The 23,648-nt window shown below is 36.3% G+C and overlaps 1 protein-coding gene across 1 annotated transcript in view; it reads right to left on the bottom strand.

Annotated features, from left to right (window-relative positions):
- TBL1XR1 (TBL1X/Y related 1) overlaps window positions 1-19,070 on the bottom strand; it is a gene marked incomplete at its 5' end in the record, with an annotated part of 40,461 nt that extends 21,391 nt beyond the window's left edge. Inside the window, 6 exons of the mRNA XM_079704560.1 lie at window positions 70-133; window positions 2,765-2,906; window positions 3,288-3,420; window positions 4,156-4,378; window positions 6,504-6,649; window positions 19,013-19,070. Of these exons, the coding sequence (XP_079560686.1) occupies window positions 70-133; window positions 2,765-2,906; window positions 3,288-3,420; window positions 4,156-4,378; window positions 6,504-6,649; window positions 19,013-19,070 (766 nt within the window). The remainder of the gene's footprint in view (window positions 1-69; window positions 134-2,764; window positions 2,907-3,287; window positions 3,421-4,155; window positions 4,379-6,503; window positions 6,650-19,012) is intronic.
- Between the last annotated feature and the right edge of the window lie 4,578 nt (window positions 19,071-23,648).

The following is a 23,648-nucleotide window of genomic DNA, read 5'->3' as shown; positions in this document are numbered from 1 at the left end:
ATTACTTTAAGCTTTATAACTTAGATCAACAATAACAACAAATAAAAAAAGAAAAAAAGCTTCATTTACCATCTTTAGTCCATATTCTGGCAAACCCATCATAGGAACCAGTTGCTAGAAGTGTACCTTCACTCTGTCAGAGAAACACATTTCTTTCAATTATATAATCCAGAAAGGGTGTTTAATTTTTATTAAAATATAATATGTTTAAATCCTAAGTACAGCAGATCCGTGACATTCTCCGCTTCAGAATCTTCAGCTTTGTCTATTTGGAAGTGCCATAAAAGGCCTACAAAACACCCTTCATTGCTGTGAAGCTAGTACTTTGGCAGCATTCAGTCAGTGTGCAAGCCTCATACCCAAATCTCAAGAATGGCAGGAACTGCTCTGGAGCAGAATCAACATCACTCTTATGTATGCTAAGGTCTGCTGCATTCTCATAGATGCACATGACTAAAGATGGGGGTGGGGGGGTGGATTGGGAAGGACATCAAAATCATAATCTTATGATGATTTTATAAAAGTAAAAAGCAAAATCTTCCAAAATATTTCATTACGATTAGAAGTTTTTATATGATTCTCCCTCTAAATCTTTTACTGTCTAAACTGTGTATGTGAGTGTGTATATGTATGTTCCAAACAATATTGTTGTTTCAGATGATCAGATTCTTAAGTATCACTAAATGTTTCTTTCTTTTGTTAATTCTTTCCCAATATGAAATCCTTACCAATAAAAATAGCAACACAAGAAAAACAGCCAGAAAAGAGTGTAGGCTGACTTTACAGTTAATGAAGTGAGTACCAACTGTCAGGAACTACTCTACTATGAGAAGAAATCCATACCATTTTCTCTAACCTTATATTCCTCTACTGTGCCTTGAATAATGGTACAACAGAAGGACTTGATAAGATCCAACTTATTCTATGGAAATGCAAGTTACAGAGTTCATTACACAGACTACTGCTGGGATGATTAAACACTACTGGAGAGACAGAATGAAATCCTGCCTTACTCAGTACTTTTTGATGCTTTTTGGTAGGGCACTGAAAACAAGATCACCTTTTTCAGACCTCTCAAGCCATCTAGCTATACAAGTAAGTGACAAACAAATGCTGGTTCTAGGGGTTGTAGACTCAGTTTTGCTAGGATTTGGAAATCCCCTCTAGTTCTATCTCAGGAAGAGGGAGCAATGTCGAAGCCAACAGCAAAAGCTTATTTCCAGACTCTGCACGTTGGAAAGTTTCCTTTCAACTAATGGTCCCCAAATGTTTTACATCACGGACCACTAAGGTAGGAAAAGAATACTTTGAAGATCAGGTATCTCACAGGCTTTTGCTTTATTCATGGAAATGAGCCATTAATCAATAGTAACATTTTCCCCTTTTAGCAGAAGATTTAAGTTCACAGTGAATAATAAATCTTTGAAAAGTCCACACTTTTAAAAACTTTAACTTGCAGTTCAGAACCACCAAGCTCAACAAACCATTTGTTAACCATCCTTTTCAGTGTAAAACTATAAATTTCATTAAATTAACATGGTCTCTGAGCCAAACAGCTTAAGAAGGCTGTAACGCCTTTGACCTACGATACAGTAAGGTCCCATATTAAGAAGATAATTCTTAGCTCTGACCCTACAATCAAATAATACTGAAATGTGCTAAACCTCTTTTCATTTTTAGAATTCTCAACTTTATAGGAGGGGAAGGATAAATACATTGCTGGAAATTTAGAACTAAGAACACTAAAAATCCTTACCTATGAAGTCTGGAAAAATTTCATAGAAACTGAGAACTTTAGCTAGTGTAATCATTTTTAAAGATAGATCTCATTTCCTGGAATGAGATTTGGAAGATTCTTTGGAAAGCCCCACAAAAAGTTGTTAAACAGAGGCCAGAGAAGGAAAGGATGTCCACTTGCTCAGGAAAGGACAGCTGACCCCTAAAATTCTTGGTAACACTGATATAGTCTAAGAGGCTTCTTAGAATTGGGGGGGGGTAGGTGGTGCAGTGGGGGGTTATTAAAAAATGGGTACAAAGTTATAAGGAAGAAAAAAGGCAACATGGAATAAAGGAAAAGGTATAGAAACTTTAAAAATGCTAATTTTCCACAAAGTAATCATGGGAATGGAAACAAAGCTGTTAATCATGTATTTGAAACTGAAAGGGTAAAGCTTTATCAATAATGAAATCAAACTTCCTGGTAAGTCAGAGTAGTCAAAGATGTTGAATCATATATAGAATCAGAGAATTATAAGATTCCTACAGCCAGGATAAAGCTTGTAATCTAGACAAATGGTTCCTAAAAGGCAGCTGGCGATGAAGTTTTCATCAGTTCACAGCAAAATAAGAAAACAAGAATGTTTTTATTATATAGATTTCTCTTATACCCCCAACAAAGGACTTAGTAGTTAAGAACTCAGTATGTGCCTGTTATTGATTTTCATCTATTACTTCATTTACATAGGACCATTACACTTCTACTTTACATGTGATGAAAATGAAGTACAGAGTGACCGACCACCAGTTATACAAAGGTTCTACAGCTAGATAAACTAGGAGCTGGAAGATGAACCTTGGTCTGAGTGCTCAAGGGCCAGTCTTTGTTTTTAACACATTTGGGGGTGGGGACTTCTAGTCTGTTGTTCTTATTGGTGAAATCCAAAAATATCTGAACAAACTGACATGCCCTGCGATTAGTCTGAGGCTCAGAGAGGTTAAGTATATTAGTAACTACATCCATCATGGACAGTACAGTGATACTCACATTCCAATCTAGAGATGTCACATCCTTGTTGCTTGGGACATCTTGCCCTCCTTCTCGTATACAATGTCTAAGTACTAACTGTGTGGAGCCACTAGTGCTATTTTCACTAAGATTCCATATTCTTGCTGTTGAGTCTCCAGACCTATAAAGTATGCAACATATTTTAAATCAACGTATTTTAAATCCTCATGATATTCTCAAGTATTCCAGAATCAAGGCAACAAATTTACATTCTATATTAATAAGGCAAATAAAAACTAGACTATCAGGGATGGATTTCCATTTCCAGTGTTTTTCTCAGTCTCCATTTTGGCGGGGGGGCCCAAACACTCCTGAGGTAGTAACTTTTAAGATTAAAACTTCTAAGATTACTTTATGAAGGAATAAAGGTTTACAGAGGCAAAATGACCACAAATAAGCAACAACAAAAACCTGAAAATGTACGTAATGTATTTATAAAATATGCAATATTTCAGTAAGATACTTTTAGAAATCCATTTTAGTTTCACTTTGAGAAACGTACCCTGATGCCAAGAGATCACTAACGGGGTTCCAGGCACAGATGAAAACTTCAGATTCATGGCCCCGTAACACAACTGCTTTATTAGGAGGGATTTCAACATCCCCATCCACTTCCATCATATCAGTATGATTATCTGCATCATGAGAAATAAATGGAAAATTCCAGTTAGGTAATATTACAACATACTGGAGAAAAAAAAGAATTCTTAACTAGCAAATATCTCCTTCATAATACAGTGTAACTTTTTTTCTTCCACTATGTCAGGTAATGGTGAAAATGACTACACAGTATTTATCACATGAAAAATAAATTCCTATCTTTAGTTAAGTATGAACATACTTTTTTCAAAAAGAGATGTGCATCTAAGTGTGTGTTCAGAGATGGGGTTTGCAGGGAGCAGGAGTAGAGGAAGACTGTGAAAGGAGGTTAGACCCAAACATAGCTAAAATGAGAAAATGTTTTAAATTAAGTATAATCCATGCCAACACTGCTCTGAGTTTCTGCCAGTAGGGGTTGCTGGTATCATTCATATAACATCACAGTTGCCTTTATATCTCCATGTCAAAGCTTCATTGTTTTTGTTAATGACTAGTGTTACAGATTATACTTAGAAATGAAATGCAGATATGACATTCACTTAACAATAGAAAAATGGTTTCTAAATATTTTAAAAAGAAAATAAAATCCATGAAAGTAAATCCAGCCTTATGGAGCTTTAGGCATTAAAAATCTGAATTGTGTGATACAAGTTAGGGGAACAAGTTGCAAAAATGAAATAGATAATGTTATTTCAGCTAAAATGAGGCATCCCCATAAGGCAAATATTTTTTCTGCAAAGGAACTTAAAAAAATTCTTCTCTCAGCTCACTTGCTATAGTATGTGCTCCATTCTCCTCCCCATTTGCCGTGTTTTCTCCATTTTTTGCAGATCCTTGTTGGTTTGTTGCAGCTGCGGCAGCTGCAGCAGCTGCTGCTTGTTGCTGTGCAAGTTTATCTCTGTAAGCTTGTTGTCTTGTTTGTACTACATCAGGCATTACGGCATCTATCAGTGACAGAGACTCTATTGGTCGACCATCAAACAAGGTACCATCCTGGATTTGAAAAATTGTGAGAAGAAAAATCAAAGGTAACACATTTAGAGTAATTTGTATTCATAGAAGTCAACAGCAGAAATGGAAATCTTCATTCCAAGAAAAAATACTTTCAGATAATTTTCTGAATGCATGTAAGAAGGAAAGGAATCAGGAGGGAAGAAGGAACCTACAAGATGCACCACAAACAGCTGCTTAAATCCTCCTCACAGAGTTCATATTGTTAAATGCTGCACAGATTAAAGCTGAAATTTTCAAAGAAATAAAAAAGGAGGCGTGTATGATTTAAAAAAGGCTTATTAATTATATTCCAAAGTTCTGTTAGTCAAAAGCAATATGGAATAGTTCATACAATGATAAGAGATTTGGTGCCACATTTTAGTAATATTCAATACTTCTTTAAAACTAAGAACTTTTAAAATAGCTTCGTTGAACTCAAAAGTTTCTTGTGATTTGATTAAAATATTAAAACAGAAATATACATCAGATATTACGTTATACAAGCATCTCATTTACTAATGTTGAAATATGAGCACCACAAGGTTAAAGACTTGCAGTTCCACAGCTAGTCAACGGCAGCTGGAATCTGTTAACTGGTGCTATTGAAAGTACAATCAAAAGACCAACACCCCCACCATCGCCTGGTAACTTGTTATAAATGTAGATTCAAACCTACAGAATCAAAATCTCTGAAGGGCTCAGGAATCCCTGTTTTAACAAGCTCTCTGGGGGAGTATTATGCACACTAACATTTGAGAAGTACCGCCATAACTCACAGGCTAATGCTCTTTAATTTTATCAAGTTGCTATAATTTTCCAAAGTTCCTCTCATTGATATTCGGAAGTTCAAAATGAGTTCTTCAGCAAGCACAAGAAGAGACACAGATACAGAGCAAGTCAGAAATAGAAACAGTGCATATTAGACAGGAATATGCACATGTGAAGCCTGGCTCACTTAAGCTAGTGAACATGCACTATTGATAATCTACAGCAGTGTGATGGGGTGCTCCGAGTTACAAAACACAGCACATCTTTCTGAACTGCCAATTGTAATGGAGTATTTGAGGAGTAGGAGAAAGTACTTAAACTTATAAGTAACTTAAAAATATTAAAACCAATACAGCTACATTGTGGAGTACTATATTAAATCTACAAAAAATTTTTCAGAAAAAATGAGACTTCATCTCTGGCCACTGGTACAAATTGTTTATCATCCTCTGCAATAAAGGATACTGTTGGGAGAGAAGTGCTAAAAGACAATGAGGACACTTTTAATTTAGTATTAGTGGATTTTTCAGTTATAGAGATGAGGAAACGAAAAAATAATCAATTTAACAGACTATATAATTATAGTAATAAATAGTGATGTAGAAACCATGGATGCTTCAGTTTTTAAAATACCTGCATAAGGAAAGGGGGATATGTTAATCTCTGAAATGAAAATAAGCTTAAAAAAAGCTCCACTTATCATAAATCCTGACCACATATGAAAATTTTCAGCTACACCAGGGTTTGCAAACTCTTTCTGTATAAGACTAGAGAGTAAATATTCTGAGCTTTGCAGACCATAAGGTCTCTGTCACAACCGCTCAATGCTGCCACTGTGGCACAAAAGCAGCCAGATACTATGAAAATGAAGAAGCATGGCTGCGTCCCAGGCAAACTTTACAGAAACGAGCAAGACAGGATTAGGCTCATGGGTTATAGTTGGCTGACGCATGAGTTAAACTGCTTATACCATACAGACCTAGGTAATAGTATCAAGAGTTGTCTTTAATTATAAACTTCCTTCCAAAATCAGTTATAACCAAATAACCTGAGAATTTCTAATTTCTCAATCAATTATGCTCTCAGTATGCCACAGCACAATTTTCTTATTTTAAAGAAAATTATTTCTTACTGTATACTTATAAAAACCGTGTAAAGAGAAGTAAGATAATGGCTCTTACAGTTGGGAGCCAACATGCCTTGGCTGTATGACCTGATCACCACATTAGGAATAATGCCCTTCAATCTTGTTTACCTGGTGAAGCTGAAGTCAGATAATGAATGAGTAAGCAAGATATCAGATACTGAAGGAAACATTTAGGAGTAAGAATCGGTATTTGAACTAAGTCTTCCTTACCTCATTAATACTAACTTCTGCTTCTACATACTGTAGACCTTTCTGGATGATAGAAATCAATGCAGCAGGTGGGACGAGGGCACCATTTATGTTAGACTGACTGATATGGCTTTCTATACCAAAGGTGAACGCTGAATGAGAAAATCCTGAAAGCAAAAGAAAAGGTATAACAATTTATTCTCCAAGTGGCAACATGCTATGTGACACAAATGAAAGACCTCTACAGTCTTTCAGAATCACATTCCACCCATCTGAAATCCCAGACTGTTAGCTAAGGTCAAATATGTTTTTAAACAAAATAAGTATCAAAATCCAAACAAGTTAACCTTTATGTATATTCCTTTTCACCTTAATTACATAATGGTGGCACATAATTTTCCTCAACAAATAGTATCAAACTGTAAAACTGGAAAAAGGTCTTTGTAGACCATGTGACTCAATTGCTTCACTCAAGATAATTTAGCCCAAGGTATACTGACATTTAATATTTCTGTAGTATATTTAAATTTCTACATACAAATCATCACACACCTTATAAATTCAGTATTTTGCAGGTTATTTTTAAAAACTACGTAGGAAATTAAAAGCAAACTACTATAAGGAATGAAAACGAAATTTAATAATGAAAAATAATTTGTATGCTTAAATTTCATTGTATGTATGATTAAGTGTTAAAAAATGTTACTAATTTTTTGCTACTTAGTAATAACCCATCTAAATGAAAGCTTTAGAAAATGAAGAGTTGGCCAGTGAAAATCCAATGTGATTGTCCAACAACAATTCTTTAATTTTAATTTGAAATACTTAAACCAAAACATTCACATAACAAAAATCTCTTTACGTTGGCCTTGATTTTTTTTAACTAAAGTCAAGTCCAAATTCAAAAGTAAAATTCTAGTAAACTGATAGACCCAAGGGTGGTTATTTTCTTTACCAACATTATCATCCTCTGCAGAGCTTATCATTAAATAGTAACTGTCATTAATGTATTTTAAATAATTCAATTCTACATCTGTACAGAATGTTAAGAAACTTTCATACTAAATAAAGTAAATGAACATGGGCTTATTTGGGTCTTGGTTAAACTAATTTAATCCATATAATGTGTTATCTAGCCTGTCTAGCCTAGCTGTTTAGTGCTTAGTCCATGTCTTTTTCCATTTTGTGCTCCCACTCTCAGGCTCCTTGTGGCACTTACGAACAGTCTATAATAAAATACTGTGGGCTCACAAATAGCATGTGCCTAGGAGAAACTTTAATTGGTTAATAGAGAGCCAAAGTACACCAAGGTTGATTTTCCTTAGGGGTGCTCCTTACCTCTTTGGGACACCTAACCATTCCTGTAAATACCCATAGTGAGAAGTAAAAAGATGTTACCTTTAAGACTTGAATTTTGACTTCTTGATTTCGCCCACAGACAAGATCATTATTAAACGCATGTACAGTCTGCAACTTAACCTGAGCTCACAAGGAAGGCTAAGAAACATACAAATAAAAAATGCACCATTTTGCATTGTCCCTGTCAGGAAACCCACAACTACTTGAGCGTGAGTAGACTCCAGATCACCAGGATAGGAAGCTGAGAAAAAAGACTGGGAAGGATGGGGAGAAAGGGTGAGAGATACAGCAGTGAAATCCATGAGCAGTGCGGTTGGAGACTCCTGTTCTCAATTTCATATCCCTCCCCAAATGAATTCTGCAGTAGATCATAAATAGAAAAATAAAGCTAAACAGCCAAGTGGCTTAGGGATTTAAAAAGACTTCAAGATAGATGATACCACTTATAGAGGGCCTATACCATGCACACACATATACTTTTATTACTTTATTATCTGAATTAGCAGATGTGAAAACAGTCACATAGACAATAAGGACTCATTCAGGGACCATGGCCGTCACCACGGCGTTCTCCAGTCCTACTGAACAGTTAGAATATGGTCAAGGATAAAGTTAAGGCAGAGTGAGCTCCTGTTTATTAACAAAAAAATAAAAGACTGCATCATTGTTCTTGTTTCATCTCAGGGTATTAGAAAGTGGCATCGGTAGTGCATGAAACATTAAGACACTTTATTAGCAAGTTATTTTGATCTTCATAAGCCTTCTAAATTGTAACAGTGTCTGTGATTTCTATACTCCAACTCCTAAGTACAATTTAAATAATCATTAATTACATTTAACCCTGTTTAATTAGATGGTAGAGTTCAAACTTATGTCAAAGAATATCCTAAGAGTTGCAGGTAGAACGATGTCAATTTTTGGCTGGAATGTTGCCTATATCCCAAATTTGTTTTGTGAGATCAGGTGCTCACTGCCATCTCAAGTTATTACGTATGTGCTTAGAATGTTCTCAAATAGCAAGAAAATAACCCTAAAGCAGTCATTAGCACTGTTTTGGCACTTATTGCTAATGTTTACCCTAAAGAAGGTCTATACTTAAATGCTCTGCTTAAATACATGCTGAACTCAACTATAACTTTTTATTTCTAGTTACAGCATTACACAACTGCTTAAAATCATTATGTTCAAAACTTCTCTTCTTCTTTCCCTCCCTAAAACTTCTTTTTCCTTAGAAATTTCTCACCTTACTTTGCTATACCTGAAGGTCATCCTAAACTTCCACCTCAGCCCCTGGCATTCCACCATTTTGCCAAATCCTATCAATCCTCCCTCTCTGGTCCCTGTCATCAGCTTTCCTTTTGTGCCAGAATGTGCAATTTAGTCCCCCATCATCCTCTGCCTGGATTACTGCTGTCATAAGTTCCTTTCCTCTCTTCCCCAGTCCAGTACGCTTGCTACACTATAGCCAGACTACTACTTGTAAAACAAAAACTGATCATGCTGGGCTTCCCTGGTGGAGCAGTGGTTAAGAATCCACCTGCCAATGAAGGAGACATGGGTTCGATCCCTGGTCCGGGAAGATCCCACATGCCACGGAGCAACTAAGCCCGTGCACCACAACTACTGAGCCTGCGCTCTAGAGCCTGCGAGCCACAACTACTGAAGCCCGCGTGCCTAGAGCCCATGCTCTGCAACAAGAGAAGCCACCGCAATGAGAAGCCCACGCACCGCAAAGAAGAGTAGACCCCGCTCGCCGCAACTAGAGAAAGCCCGCGCGCTGCAACGAAGACCCAATGCAGCCCAAAATAAATAAATAAAATAAATAAATTTTAAAAAACAAAGTATGTTTAAAAACAAACCAAAAAAACTGATCATACCACTCCTTTCCTGAGTACTTTCAATGATCCTTTTGGCCTTCATAATCAAGGCCAAACTCCTAAGTGTGGCACACAGTTACTTTTGTAATCTTGACCCTACCCATCTCTCCAGGCTCATCTCCCCAATTCCACCCTCCCACTCTTCCCAATGCACATTAAATTCAAGTGACTGCCAACTACAAGGTAACACCCAGAATATATTGTGCTATCTCATGCCTTTGGGACTTATGGGTTCCTGTGCTCTTTTCTCCTATGTGAATAGAGGTGAAGTCCTTCCTTCTGCTGCTCCAGGATTGATCATTCTCTTCTATGCTAATCCTGTAACTTGTATATGTATAGCGTCTACGGGTTGTGTGTATGTATATGACTAACAGATTGGGCTGCCTGAGGATGGGGTTTATGTCTAGTAATCTTTCAATTCTGGGAAACTAGATGTCACCTAATTATACTAGCGCTCAAAAAACATTTGTTAAGTCAGAATGCAATTCTACTATAATTTATCTTAGCACATCAGGAAATCTATGCATCCAGAAAAAACATACGACTTAAATCTCCCTTGAGAAACTAAAACCTGAACCAGGGTTATGCCAAAATATATTTATTTGCATTTATCTGTAAATATATACGCAGGCAATACTTTTTCAGGGACAACTTTTGATCTACATGGTAAAAGGCAAAAAGGATCAACTTAAATCTGTGAAATGCTGAAGTCTAGCCTGCTTGCCTAATACAGCATCCCTTCTTTCCAGGGGTAGAAGCAAATCTGATATAAATAATACTCTGTATAAAGATTTTGTAATCAAATATTCTACACATTCACTAGAGTGATTAAGATTTGGGAGGTAGAAAAGGAATTCCAGAGAGGAGTAAGGCTGAAAACCACAAAGCTCAGTATACAGTACTTCAGTGACATTCAGTGATAAAGACCAGCAGTGGTAGGGGGTCTATGTGGAGTTACCCTTGAGACCATGCACTGTTCCCATGTAAGAAATGAGGTCACAAGACAACCATTTTCTACATATTGCTTGTTTCAGGAGTGCTTTCCCTTGGGATGACAGGGATTATATTCTCAAAGGGAAGTCAAGTCCTCTAGAGCCTGTCTACTTTGCAAATTGAGAATACAGGACCATGAAAAGGGGCCCTGAACACGGTTATGGCGTAGGGTGTCTGAACAAGTGGGTGTCTGGGGGGACGGGGAAATGCAAAGCCTAACTACTATCACAGCACAGTGCCCTGGTCTGGAAGCAAAATCTGATTTATCCAAGGTCCTTTTTAAGCTTCAGGTCAGAAAAGCCCAGAAAGTTATATCCCTGCTTCCATCACCATAACACTCCCTTGCCCCCAAATCTGTTTCCAATTCTGTCCTACAGACCCAGAGCTTTGTTTACTATAAAAAGTTCCCTACTTAAATGCTTAAAGAGGTTTTAGAAAAGGTAAAAAGAAGTAGAGGAAAAAATGCTATAGGGGACCTCATATGTTGAAGAGTTAGACCTAGCACTTTAAAAAAAAGAAGAAGAAAAAAATTACAATACCAAAACCCAAATACAACTGTTAAAAGTTTTTATTTCCGGGCTTCCCTGGTGGCGCAGTGGTTGAGAGTCCGCCTGCCGATGCACGGGACACAGGTTCGTGCCCTGCTCCGGGAAGATCCCACATGCCGCGGAGCGACTGGGCCCGTGAGCCATGGCCACTGAGCCTGCGCGTCCGGAGCCTGTGCTCTGCAACGGGAGAGGCCGCAACAGTGAGAGGCCCGCGTACCGCAAAAAAAAAAAAAAAAGTTTTTATTTCCTTCTTTCCAGCACAATACACTGGCTATACAGTTTTGTGCCCTTAAAAAATATATATCTATATAACTATGAACATTTGATATGAATTATATTTTCTGAAATAATTTTATTATCATAATATTCAGCCAATAAATGAACTTAGCTAGTAAATTATTCATCCTATGGCTGGACATTTGGACTTTCCCAATATTCACTACTGAAAAAGACTCTTACCTCAAATATCTAGGTGTATAGGCTTTTGCCATATCTATCTATCTATCTATCTATCTATCTATCTATCTATCTATATATATACATATCTTTTTCTCCTTAGGATGGAGTCCCTCAAAAGTAGAAGGGGACATCAGCATTTTAAAGGAAGTTCATGATTGCCAAATTCCTTTTCCAAAAAATTGTACAAATTTATAATGCCATCAGCAATTTATGTTTCCTTATACCCTTGCTACGCTGGCTATTCCTAAAAAAACAAAAAGATTACTATTAAGACTGAACAAGTTCTCTGTTTGGCAACTATTAAAGCACTTTTGTCTTTTAACAAGTATGTCAGTAGGAATGTGTAATAGGAATTTCCTTTATCAGCAAAAAATAGTCAGTCAGCTTACAAAAAGAGGAGAAAAACTGATTTGGAAGTATAAAATTATAGTAATTACCAGCATTTATGACAACTGCTTGCTGTTTGTTGCTAAGGAGTCATGTATAAAACAACTCGGTGTGTCAATTCAATGTTACTGCATATTTTATTTTATTATAAAGCAAAACTATATACCTACTTACACTTTTGTAACTGACCATCTACTCATAAAAACTGAAAGAAAGACTCACGGTGGACATACCAGATGCTGAGCTCCCCTCACTCCCATTCTTCACGGCTAGAGGCACATTACTGATAGCCAGTTTAACCTAACTCGATCCAGCCTGCTGTAAAAATCTCTTTATAAATGGCACCAGCAGGGCTTATGTAGGAAGGAATGTTTATCTAGCCCAGTTCTGAGTCAAGAGAAACTACACCGTCATTTTATTGCTGATATTTTACTGTCCGTTGTCTGGGTTAATACAAAGTCACTAAATGAAGAAGACAAATGAATGGGCTCTTTGGTGTTATAAGTCAGAACCTTAATGTTATACATAAACATTCAGATTAGTTTGTGCCCACTATGATCATGTTTAGATTTCCAAATTAAGTGTGTGTTTGATGCGTGATCTTAAAAAAAATATAACATTTTAAGTAAGCATCATGTCAGAAGAAGTGGTGTGGTACAAGGCCTATTTCCTAGGAGACACAATATCCCTTTGAAACGATTAGGAAACAGTGGAGAGAAGTGGGGTGCAGTAGAGACAAGATGATCTTTCATGAAGCAAATGCTTTAAGCCTACATATATCATCACCTTCTCATAAATGGAGACTACATGGCAAGATGAATCTTAGTTCTAAAAACATGAGGATTTTTAAAAATAACAGTACTCAGAATCACAATCTAGAAAATTACTCAGTAACAAGCACATGTTGTTTTTGCATTTTCCAGTTAGTTTTCAAGCATAAGATGCAACCGTTTCATAGCATTCAACATTCAAGTTCACCATAAATATGTTACTGAGTTCCTAAACATGTAACAGATGACAGTTAAATCTAGAATCCAGAATTCTCCCCTAAACCAAATACATAATTTAAGCAAAATAAAATTTCATCTTAAACAAAGTAACAAGAAAGACGGGTGCCACAAAGTTCACAAATAATTGCCAGGAACAGTTTCTTTAGGAAAAAAAACACCTGTGAATAACTACAGGAGAGTCAAGTGATACAAAGGGGGAGCAGATGGGGGGAAGGAAAATTTAACAGATGCAAACCAGCTTAGCTCTTCTAAAATTAACACTGCATCAGGTTCTGTTATATACAACTATCTATAGTATGTACCACTTAGTACTTATTCTGCATATGGTTGCTAGACAGGAGTTGTTAGGGCAATCAAATTATTAATGGCCTTGGGTGAATGCTAATTAAAGGAAGCATACTGAATCAAATCCATCATTACTTACAGTACTACATGTCAAATACACTCAATTTCCAAGTTATCTCAAAAGAAAAAAAGAATAACAAATTTTATTCCCCAGGAAATATGTATTAAATATGAAAAGTCTAATTCATAATAGTGCAAAATGATGATGATAACCAAAGTAATATGTTTAGGGTGAACTTTCTGGAGATAAAAATAAGAAAGACAAAAGCTCCAACACAGTAAAATCATCCCACAATAAATAAAGTTTCCTCTTAATTAATTTTAATGAATAGGGAAGGATGGCTTATTTCAAAGAGAAGTTTATAAAACATTTGAGGCTATCACACTATAGTCCTTTTCCAACAAGTAACAAATTTTATGAATGAGAAAATGGGGAGGAGCTCTGAGAAGTTATGTATCTGGGGGCAGGGGGGTACTTTTAACAGGTAATATTTTCTAGTGCTGATAATATTCGTAATAGAAGATTTAGCACACAGTATAAAGTATTTAAGATTAAAACAATTTAAGTGATTTTATTTCCTCTGCAGATGGATACCACAGTCCAGTCAACATTAAACACTGCAGAGAATATGAGACGCTCTTACTGGAAACATTATTTCTAAATCACACATTTATGAAAAAAGAACAACACTTTCATAAGGTGTTTTTTTTTTTTTTTTTTTTTTTTGTCAAACATGGGCCTCTCACTGTTGTGTCCTCTCCCGTTGCGGAGCACAGGCTCCGGATGCGCAGGCTCAGCGGCCATGGCTCACGGGCCCAGCCGCTCCGCGGCATGGGGGATCTTCCCGGACCGGGACACGAACCCGCGTCCCCTGCATCGGCAGGCGGACTCTCAACCACTGCGCCACCAGGGAAGCCCCTCATAAGGTGTTTTTAGACTTTCTGAGAACTTTTCAGATAATGAGACAAGCAGGAAGGAAATTTTATTTTCCTTTGTGGCAGGTCTTTACAAACAAGCCCTTTGAATGTCTTGGCACAGATACTTTCTTGCTGTAAATACTTCTTTTCTTCCTATCTCCTAATCCGATTCAGCACTCTTTTAGAGGGAAGGTAGCAATATTAAGATTCTACTTTCTTCTGCATTGTTTTAAATCTTTCAAGCGAAATAACTATGGCCTGAAAGTAATTTACATCATTTTTTCTTAGTTATTTAACAACTAATTCTCCGTAAGAGTATGAAATTCTTGTAAGTTACAGTGATAAATAAATACTGAATCCCCAAAACAACCCAGAGAAGGAATTACTGGACTAGGTGATTCCAAAAACTACAATCCACTACAAAAGTGGCCATTTTTATGTATAATTAGAGATCAGAATCATAAGTGGCAAGTGTTAAGATGGGTTAGATTCCGAGCTCTATCTGAAACCTGTCCTGAGTTGACTGATGTTTCTTAAACTCTTTCCTCTTATCTCTGGAATTAATTTCAAATGAATGTCTCATGGTATCCTTTATGTCATAAACATGCCTCATCATTCTTGCTAAACCTTGCCTACAAATAAAAATACACCACTTTAGGGGCACCTCCCTCTTTAGGAGATATTCTCACACTCCAAACCTCAATATGTACATTTCAGGCTTTCTACTTTAGCTCATATACTTACTAAATATAATTTTTCTTTCAAGATATTGTGGACAGGGCTTCCCTGGTGGCGCAGTGGTTGAGAATCTGCCTGCTAATTCAGGGGACACAGGTTCGAACCCTGGTCTGGGAAGATCCCACATGCCACGGAGCAACTAGGCCCGTGTGCCACAACTACTGAGCCTGCGTGTCTGGAGCCTGTGCTCCTCAACAAGAGAGGCCGCGATAGTGAGAGGCCCGCGCACCGCGATGAAGAGTGGCCTCCCCGTTTGCCACAACTAGAGAAAGCCCTCGCATAGAAACGAAGACCCAACACAGCAAAAATAAATAAATAAATAAATAAACTCCTACCCCCAACATCTTCTTTAAAAAAAAAAAAAAAAAGATATTGTGGACATGCAACACTTTCTTGTCAAGTTCTAACTGTCCTACAACTAACACAGACCAGTGGCTTTCAAACTTAATAGAGCCTAAGAACCACCTGGAGCATGTCAACCCACCAGTGGAGCAAAGTCAAAATGTCATCAGTGCTACCAGGTCCCCTTCCCTCTCCCTGGAACACACCCTCTATCTCTGACCTTCTTACTGCGTCCATCCTTTCTGTGACAGGGCCAGAAAAGGAAACTGGAAGTACTACTATGCTGACTTCTCATTCTGTTCCCCAACAGTCTTCAAAACACAAGCTCCTCTGAAAAGTACCTCCTTCCTTTTCAAATGAGCACCAGATTCACCACATTACGCAGTATAAGATAATGTGTAATTTAATAAGGCAAAGTGGGAAATTTATTCAATTATTCCTATCAGAACCTATACGAAGGCTGCGTACTGCCCACATTTACAGCAATTATGTTTTAAAAAATCATAAATCGGACATATCTGGCATGAAAGAATACCACTTATGAGCTATTCACACCTAAAATTAGTCTGAAATAGCTGAGTTAAGGAATTTGGAACCTATCAATTTGAGTGGGCTTTTTTCCTCAGTAGTTTATCATTTTGGTTGTTGCAGTTTCAGAGTCTTTCTGAAGCAGAGATATGAGGGGGTAGGGGTGTCATTTCTCCCTCTGTGTGGAGAAGACAAAAAAATTAAAGACTTTTAAGAAACAACTGCCAGAGCAAATATGATGGAAACCACTGCCTAATACAAAGTTCTGAGTGTTGAGAATAACAAACATGTACTTTTCAAATGTGTGTACTATATATTCAAGCTTATAAAGCAAATTTATGTTGTGACCTTGCCTATAAAAAAATTATTAAAAAAGTTATATTTGAATGAGAAAACTTTGTATTAATAGTTCATGCAGGAGAAAACAATTTCAACATAATCAAAGATTTCAAGATCTAGAATTAGATTTAGGGAAAAATGGCACAATCTTCGATTTTGAGTTTTTAAAGTGAGTTGTAAATAATTAGCAACCATGTACTATTATCAAGTTGTTTTATATTTTAATTTGCTGGAAGACAATGTTATTTTACAATGTAAACCCATAATAAAGTCACTTCTATATTAAAAAAAATGTCATCAGTGTAGTCTGATTTTCCCCTATAAAACATAATGTAAACAGGAAGTTACCAATTTTATAAAGGGACTGGTGTTCACATTTTTAGAGATGTGGCTTAACATCATACTTCATCACCAGTACGACTGTAAAGTATAAAGTTTTCTAAAGAATACACAAAGCACACTAGGAACACAGTTCACAATTACACAGACTTAATAAGATAAATATCAGTCTACCATACAAAGTTTTTTGTAAAAAAAAATATTATTCTTGCTTTATGTTTACTGCAATATAAAATACCTTAAAACATGAAATTTAGAAAGATTTCCTCTGAGAACATAAGCAACTTTAAGACTTTTGATAATATTTAATCACTGGATGACACTCTTTCAGAAATTAATCCAGAGTATTATTTTACTGTCCCTTTCACTTGCTGTATTTTCTTATAGTGACATAAAACATCAATCTGTGGGTTTCTGTTTGGAAATAAGATTTGAGCGTTCATTCATATCTCTAACTTCACCTTCTCCTACTTCACCTCAGCGTAGGCTGAACCACAGGATGCTGCTGAGCATTACAACTGCTTCTCATCTCCAGAAACAGTAGCTTCATACAGTTGAACCTAAATAGCTGCCTCTACAACACATCTACAAGCCATTACAATATACTTCCCATGCACTAATGTTTCACACTGTTTTTTGCTTTAGTGTCTAAGGCCTCAAAGCTCTAGCTTAACTGGTGGTCAGATTCAAAGGCAGAAAAACCAGAGTTCGTTTTGACCCAACAAATTCTTTCCAAATGGTCCAAAGTACTATATAACAATATCCAAACATGAGCATACATGTTACATATGTAACAGTCATTAAATCACTACCTTTTCCACTTTATTAATCATTATATCTTATGCAAAATAGTCTATGGATGTCCTCTTTGGATATGCCTTCAATACCAGTATACCAATTGAAAATAAAACAAAACAAAATAAGATCTATTCATTGCAAAGCTTCATAACAAGTTATTCTGCATTCTTGGTTACTTTACTTTCTTCTCCCTTTTTCTGTCCCTGCCATTGTTGGACATAATTTTCTCAGCTGTTCCAAGCCAGAGAGAAGTGATGGTGCTTGGGAATAGAAAACCCCATGCCCAAGAGAAAAGCTCAGAACTGGAGTGCAGCTGGGAACATCTCAACAAGCAGAGAATCTAAGATCTAAGGCCTTGTTTACATTCCCTGCAAAAGAAAGAACAACTAACTAAGCCCTATAAGAAGAATAACTAGAGTTTCAAACCAAAATTGAAGGCTCAACATTCTACTCTATTCCTTCCATCCCCTCTCAAAAGTGACTACTAGGGCTTCCTTGATGGCACAGTGGTTGAGAGTCTGCCTGCCGATGCAGGGGACACGGGTTCGTGCCCCGGCCCGGGAAGATCCCACATGCCGCAGAGCGGCTAGGCCCGTGAGCCATGGCCGCTAAGCCCGCATGTCCGGAGCCTGTGCTCCGCAACAGGAGAGGCCACAACAGTGAGAGGCCCGCGTACCGCAAAAAAAAAAAAAAAAAAAAAAAAAGTGACTACCAAAATTATCTTTTTATACCAAACCATACCTTACTAAACATCTCAATAACTTTAAACTATAATTTCTAAAATTCTACCTCTCCAGCATTTTTTCAACCACCAAATGATTCAATCTCATGTTAACAACCTAACTTACCACTGCAGTCAATCTTTTCCACCATCCTATATCCCATCCAACCCAAGTTTTTCCCTCTTCTACTTTTACATTTTTTCCCCTAATCCATCCCACATCTTCCCTAGTAGTTTTCCTTCCGTTTTATGACAACACCTCTTAATCTATCTAGAAAACTTGGAGATCACTGACTTAATATTGATTACAAATGACTTTCAATGACTTATATTTACTAATCACCCCCCAATGAAATACATTAGTAAAATTCAGGTCAAAGACACATTTAATCAATTGGGATGACATTTATGAAAGCATTACAAAAAAATATGGCTAATTTACCTTTTGAAATGCTAACTGCAATTAGGACCAGTAACATTAAGCTGAGGATTCTGAATATACATTATCAAATTAATCGTATCTGAGAATTTGTATGTTCCTACCAACCGTGTGCAATAATCTCACTTCATTACAAATTATAAAAATGGTCTTTGAACAGTGAAAGCCAAACCACTTGTTACAAATAATTGCCTGAGATGATTCCAACATATTTGAAAGAGTCAGAGAGTTAAACCATGCAGTAACACATAGCTTTAAAATGGCAGTCCAGACATTAAGGAAACATACAAAGTTCAACAGTTTGGACTGGTACAAATTTCAAATGCATAAAAAGTTATTTTGAGAATATTAAAATAATTTGAGGCCTATTTACTTTATGAAAGTACTCACCTGACTCTTGCAAGTATCTATATACCAAGAAGTTGACCTCATCACTGCTTATACTCATCTTTATTCCCACTTAAACCATGAGGTCACAACACAGGATATAACCCTAAAAATAAAACAAAGTTAATTAAGTATTTTCTCAATAAAATATTTTAAACAAAATGTAAACAATGTTGTAAAAACCATTTTATTTTATTAAATAATGTAAAATGAAGGTTAGATATTGCCTATTAAGAAACCCTAACAAATAAAGTTACTTCCAATAATTAGTAATAGATTATACAACCAAAATACGGCTGAGTCTCTTTTTCTGCAACATATTGGCAAAAATGATTCAAAATTTACAAAAGGGCCTTTGGCATCATATTTTAATGATTATATCAAATAGCATAAAAAAGTCGTTCCTTTTTTCTCCTTAACTGTAAAAGAACAGTATATTTTAAGAATCAGAATATTATTTAGGAAAAGACTGATTTTAGACTACTGGATGAGGGATGAGCCATCCATGCTGGTTTTGTCTACGTAATTCAGTAGAATTTGAAGTCTTTAACTTCTCAACATCTAATCTGCAATGTTCAAGTTTAAAAAAGCTCTAGGAATGTATAAGGCAGAGAGGTTAGAGTTACAGTACAGTTCTGAAAACTCAAATGATATTCTCAGAAGGAGGGAAAGAAGGAAACGGAGACATAACTTAAATATGTCCTAATTATATTTATCCGTTCTCATGTCACAGAAAGGATTTAAAGCAAAGGTCAGCAAACTTTTCCTGTTCAGAGCCCAACAGTAGACCTAAAGGACAGATGGGAGGAGACTGAGAACATGAATATTTGGGGAGGAAGGCAAGGAACAGAGGCAATCCAGTGAGCAGCAACAGTCGGTGGAAGGGCTGGGGAAAGAAAAAGAAAGAAAACATGAAGTAAGGCTCGAGAGGGGCCTTGAAACCATCACTTAAGAGAAAATTAATGCCCTAAAAGGTTTTAAGCAGGGAGGGGGAATGACCACATTTACGTTTTATAAAGATCATCCAGCATTCTAATACGTAGAACAGACTAGAAGGAAAGGTAGCGAAGTTAGGAGGGTGCTGGAGTAACCTAGGAGAAGACCAAAAACCTGGACTGTGGCATTAGAGCTGAAGAGAAATACTAGGATTCCAAAGATATTTAGGAAGCAGACTCAAGGGTGATTGACTGGACACAGAGTTCAGGAAAAGGGAAGAATCTTTTAGGACATCTGGATGAGCGTACTTCATTTACTGAGATGAGAAACCATGGAGGAAAAGTAATGACCACCTTCATGTGAAGAAAAAAGCACCTCACCCCCACCCCGATTTAACTCAAATACTACAATTAATCACCTGAATGTGACACACATATATATCACACTTAACAGAATGATAAAGGTAAATACTCCTATGATAATTGTGGCTCAAGACTCCTTGTCTAGATGTCCCTGTGGCACAGCAGATGATTTGTGCTCTGGAGGATATCTTGCTCAATTCTATCCTGACCCACAGTAATGTGTAATAATGTGCTTGGCACATATAGTAGGTACTCAATAGTCAATTTTGAAAGCCTGTTGACTGAATGATTTAAAAAATAAAACCACACCACCCATATTATCATTATAAGAAATTAAATCACAACTTGACCAATCATAGGTATCTGTCTGTCAGGGGAACAATGAGTCACTGCTTGATGAAGAGGATTTCACAAAATGAGATTGGTTAGGTGGAATTCTAGTAAAAGACTGGTAACGAAAACAGAGTAAGTATTCTTTTTCTCTAATATATCATTCAGTCCAATATTCAAATAATGAATAATGGCACTGAAGTACCTATGTAAAAATTTTCAACAATGCCTGGTTCCAATAAGCAAAGGTCCCAAAATGTTCCAACTTAAAGCAGTGATCATGGGTGTTTCTGCATCACCTAATATATTCCAGGGCAAAGAAAAACACAAGTCAAAATGATATAGATTATTATCTATAAAAATTCCCATAATAAATACATATTATTGGTGGTATATTTTTTAAAGTCAACAAGAAACACTAAACATGAAGAACAGGAAAGTTCTTATCTGTTCAAATTGCTATGAATGGGTTTATTACATTGATCATGGTACCAGATTAGTTTCTGTAACCAAAAATTACAGAACCAAATTTTTTTTAAAGGGAAAAGGGTAAATTGTTCAAGGGTTATTCTAGCTCTAGTCCTACTTCAGCTAGCTCTTATATTCCCGGAGAGAAAGAACATTATTGTTTTCCCTTATACCAAGTATATCCCTAGGATGGACAAAGCACTGTGCTAAGAGCTAGGAATAGATAGACGAAATAAAGTTGTCCCAAGCCTTGCAGAATTGACAGTTTTTCAGTGAAGAGAAACATACAAACAAATGTGCCCTTGAAAAGAAAAAAAAAAAACCCAGCAAAGTCAATGCAATCCTGCATTAAAAGTTTCAGTCACAGTAGCAATAAAATTACATAGACTCTGTAAAGACCTGAGTTTATCCACTTTCAAAGACATTTAATTCTAGAATATGCTTTCGTATGAAACTGGTCTATTTAAATTCTAACATCAAAAGGTCACCTGAAAAGAACAGGAAATTAGACAACATTTCAGAAACTAACACAACCCTGTAAAAAGCAATTATACTCCACTGAACAAATAAACAAACATTAAGACATTCCCTGCTTGAAAACTTCAGTATTCACTTTCAAAACACCTTAAAAACCTGTATGCCAGAGAACAAAATTAGAGAAAATGCCACCACTTTCATTAATGGACTCACTATAGCTTTGCAGAGCTGGTCCATTTTGATTTGTTTGTTTATACATCTATAATATGATGTAGCCTTCATCTGCCTCAGGTGAAGACCAGATACTCATACCAGCTATCACCGATTTTCAAGGTGCACATAAAAACCTTAGCACTGTACTTCCTCCATCGTGGTATCTTTCAGAACAACTACCCTTAAACAAGGTCACAAAACAACAGTGAGACACTCATCCAATCTTTACCCTATGCCAAAGAGGTCCAGGCCTCAATGTCACGCCTGGTAGAGGTTACTATGTGTAAAATAAGTCCTGCCCTCAAGGAGCTGATGGACTCTTAAACAAGATATCCAAAATAAACCAACATGTCCTAAAATCACACAGCATTTTATTTGTATATTCTGCTGGATCATACCTATTCATCCTTAAACAGTAAATGACTGAGTTCTAAAAAAAAAAAAAATTAAATACCTTTGTACTTTCCTAAGTCTCAGAAACAGTTTGTAAAATCATAAAAGCTTTTATTCAAAACTTCCATCAGTTACAGGCAATCAATTACTTAGTTCAAGACCCACAGCTATATTAAAGTAGCCAGAAGTAAAACCAAAAATTACAATCTTAACCAATATTTAGCCAAGTGTTTATATTTAAAAGCACGCTTAATATTTTAAATGTTTAGTATGAAATATTTTACTTCAAGACTTTAGAGACAACAATCTAGCAAATATTACAAAAACAGGACTGCTGATGCAATTCAGCTATGATTCCTTCAACTGAATATGTATGGCATTTTCAGCACCACAAAACTGAGTTCAGCATTCACAAACTGGATAATAACTGCTCCAAATATTAACCATCTCCTCATTTGTTCTTCTATACATCTAGCACTGTATTTCTGCCTTTGGCCTCAAATAGGACACATACCATATTCTTTTCTGATACCATTTCTGGAGCATACCAGGGCCCAACTATGATCCTAAATCACATTATTTTAAATTTACAAGATTGAAAAAACAGTAAAACTTATGGACAGAGAGAAAAAAAATAATAAAGATATTCTTAAATCTCCTGCTTACAACACACTATTTAGAGGTCTGAAAACCCTTTGCATTATCCAAAATCAAATGTACGATCAAAATTTCTTTATCTTACAAAAATAATTTAGTCCAAAATGTATAGTGGTGGCATAGTATCCCATAACAGACACATTAGTTTCACTTTTGCTTTGTTCAACATTTAGATGATTCTAAATTTTCATTATTCTAAGACTCATATAAGAATATTTATGCCTAAAGTTGTTTTTTTCTTCCATTTCTTCTTGGTAGGTGTGCATTTATGAACAGTCCTCAAGATCAGGAAAAGTCCCTACAAGTAAATTACTGGACAAAGGGTATAGCTAAATAGCTATTGTGATTCTTAATGAATACCAACAAATTAGATCCACTCAAAAGACAACCAATTCAGGACCCCTCAAGCTGAAACATTAGGAAAATGTTCAACTTAACCAATAATAAACAACAACAGCAACAACAAAAACATGTTGGCCATAACATCAGCAAACATTTAAAAATAATACTCAATATTATCAAGATTGGTGACAAAAGAGAAACTGTATCTTTAAATACAGTATCTACAACTACTGGCCATAGCTGTTTAATAGTTGAAAAAAAGAGCAACAATATTAAAAGCTGTTAAAAGAACTCTGATGTTAAAATAACAGTTGTTTGAATATTGACAAATAATTATCAAACAATGTAACCCTGGACATGTTGGGATACCCTTCCTAATAAACATTAAGGACCCACAGGGGCCCAAGGTGATTGATATGTTGGGAGTCCATCTAGCAGAAAGAATGACTCAGGCTTCTCTG

The sequence above is a fragment of the Hyperoodon ampullatus genome, assembly GCF_949752795.1.
Source record: "Hyperoodon ampullatus genome assembly, chromosome: 5".
NCBI lineage: Eukaryota > Metazoa > Chordata > Mammalia > Artiodactyla > Ziphiidae > Hyperoodon > Hyperoodon ampullatus.
This window is presented reverse-complemented; position numbering and strand designations above follow the sequence as displayed.